General features: G+C 27.4%; 1 protein-coding gene across 1 annotated transcript; it reads left to right on the top strand.

The window, feature by feature from the left end:
• Nucleotides 1-102: 102 nt before the first annotated feature.
• LOC145848077 (N-acetylgalactosamine kinase-like) lies at nucleotides 103-2107 on the top strand (the record flags this gene model as incomplete). Its single annotated transcript, XM_082953817.1, has 3 exons — nucleotides 103-313; nucleotides 924-1146; nucleotides 1884-2107. Coding segments are annotated over 3 exons (627 nt in total), but the record flags the coding sequence as incomplete, so codon positions are not given.
• Between the last annotated feature and the right edge of the window lie 616 nt (nucleotides 2108-2723).

Below are 2723 nucleotides of genomic sequence, written 5' to 3'. Positions count from 1 at the left end.
GTATGCAACAGAAAACGCTCATTCAAAAGTGTATTATAAAACAGATTGTTATAACTTAGTTACAAAAGCTCAAAATAATCTAAAGTTTTTATTTATTAACAGATTCTTGCGAAAACATTAGAAGTTGATGCAAAAGAAGTATCTAACTTTTTTGATCTTCAAAAATGCTTGAATGCAAGTTTTGAAAAAATGTTGAGTTACTGCGAAGAAGTTCTACACAAACAAACTTACTCGAGACAAGAAGTTTGTACCATACTTGCCATTGATGAACAAACTTTAGTTGAAAAATTTCTCAGTGATAAAACAAAAGATGGTTTGTGTAGTTTTATCACTATTTTACACAATATTTTTGTTCTACAAGTATGACCTAGTTTGTGTAATATACTCAAATTAGTTAAGAAATTATAGTTTGCCATAAATAAATTTAATTCAAAGATATTTAAAACAAATATATGCAGTTCTTGTAAATTTTTGATTATCTTTTTAACGCACATTATCTCAAACTAAAAAAAGTCCTACGTTTGATAACTTAATAAAGAGTCGTGCAAGCTATAATGGTCACCACGTATGATGACTTTAGAAAAAGTTTTAAAGATTATTTTGAATTTTTTATTGCTAAAATAAAAATTATGAATTTAACAGTTACAACAAAAAGAGAGATTATGAATATATTTTAATATCAAATTCTCTACTAATCAAACATTTTAGGTGCTTTAAATCTGTTTGCGTTTTTGATAACACAGCTGCGATTATTAATTTATAAAAATCTCAAGTAATTCTGTTCGATCTACAAGTTTATTTCATATTCAGTAAACCTTCTAGTGAATGGTCTTATTTCTAACAAACTTTGATTTTTGTTTATAAACTTTTGTATAAAAAACTTTAAAATTTCACATCCAAAGTAACATAATATTTATACACAGCGAAAGAGTTCAAATTGTATGAGAGGGCAGTTCACGTATACGGAGAGGCGCATCGGGTTATTAAATTCAAGTACGTGTGCGATCAACACCAAGCGGACATAAATTCTGACAAGAGCGAAGTTTTGAAGCGGTTGGGTGATTTGATGAATGAAAGCCACAAAAGTTGTTCCGAGTTGTACGAATGCAGTTGTGAGGAACTCGACTGGCTCACTAAAACTTGCAGGTTCACAAAATGATCAGAATGTTTTTAATGTTGAGTTTATTTTAACTACACAAGTCTCAAAAAAGTTTGTTGCTTCGATTCGCTGATACGCTTAAAAAATATTTTTCAAATTTATTATTTTGATAAATGTATGTTTGTTTTTAAGACTTAAAAAAATACTACCTTTAAATCAAAACAAGAAGCTTTTCTTATCATTTTTTATTTAATTTCTAAAAGTTAGCTTGCATTGACCTTAGATCATTTAAATTTTTATAGTTTTTATTTTGAATTAATGAACTTTCTTAGACAAAGTCCACTGTTTACTTACATACTTGTTAATACATACAGGGTTGCCACACACTCAGGAAAACTCAGGGAATTTTGGTTCTTTTTTTTTAAACTCAGAAGAACTCAGGGTAGTTTTAATTTTTTCTAAAAATTTAAGGAAAGTTTTAAGATTTTTTATTTCAATCTCAGGGAATTTTTTTTAGGTCTTAGATGAAATTTAGTTAATCCAGTTTCAAAATTTGGTTCAAAAAATTAGTTTTATTTATTTCAAAATACTTTCATAGAAATTATTTTTAGATAAGTAATAAAAAAAGTTTTAAGGATTTAAAAAAAAAACGCAGGGAATTTTCTGGTCACTCAAGGAAGATTTTTTGATTCAAAAAGTGGCAACACTGTAAATATTGTCATTTTATTTTAATACATAAAATACTACTTTTTTTACAAAAAAAAAAAGTGTTTACATTTCACAGGGAATCAGGGGCGTTTGGTTCGCGAATGACGGGTGCCGGTTGGGGAGGGTGCACCGTTTCCCTGGTAACCAAATCCAACGTTCCAACATTCCTCGAAACTATCCGCACGGTGGCGTACTCGGACGTGGATGACGTTTCTCAATACTTGTTCGCAACAGCGCCCTCTGACGGTGCGCAAATTTACAAGTGTTGAATTTTGTTGCACGTAATTGTTTTGCACTTATTTTCATATTGTTATTTAGTTTAAAATAGTACATAATTTATTTTATATTTTGCACTAAAAGTAATTTTGTTTTCACTCACTCAAGTTTTTATAGCAGTTAAATATTTTCCATGATATTTGAGTTTAATTATTGGATTTATTGTTCATGCTTCTATGCCACATTATTTTAAGTGCTATTTTTACTTTTTTATACCTAGACATTTTGTAAAGTTTGCATTTAAATTTATTTTATAGCTTTTTGTTAGAGTAGCATTTAAAAAGCAGAAAAATATTTCTTATTTTAAATTATTTTTAGTCGATGATGTTTGTTTTTATATTTTAAAGCTATCATAAAATCAGTCAAAACTACCTGATCAATTTTAATCTTCAAACAAATATTGCACTTAGTTTATAATTTTTATTTTATTCAATTTACATTTTTGGTTAATATTATAATATTTTTATTCATTCTAGATTTCAGCAAAATGCTAAGATTTAAAAGCGGAGTAGTTACACAATTATAAATAATAAACTTTTATAAATACATTCGTTATATTTTTCTCGTTTAATTTAATAAAAAATATATTTTACTTTCATAGTATGGTGGTAAAGCAGAGCCATTTAAAAAATATAAATGA

The sequence above is a fragment of the Thalia democratica genome, unplaced genomic scaffold (assembly GCF_965202585.1).
Source record: "Thalia democratica unplaced genomic scaffold, ktThaDemo2.hap1.1 HAP1_SCAFFOLD_1233, whole genome shotgun sequence".
NCBI classification, from domain to species: domain Eukaryota; kingdom Metazoa; phylum Chordata; class Thaliacea; order Salpida; family Salpidae; genus Thalia; species Thalia democratica.
Note: the sequence above shows the minus strand (reverse complement) of the source record. Positions and strands in the feature narration are given on the sequence as shown.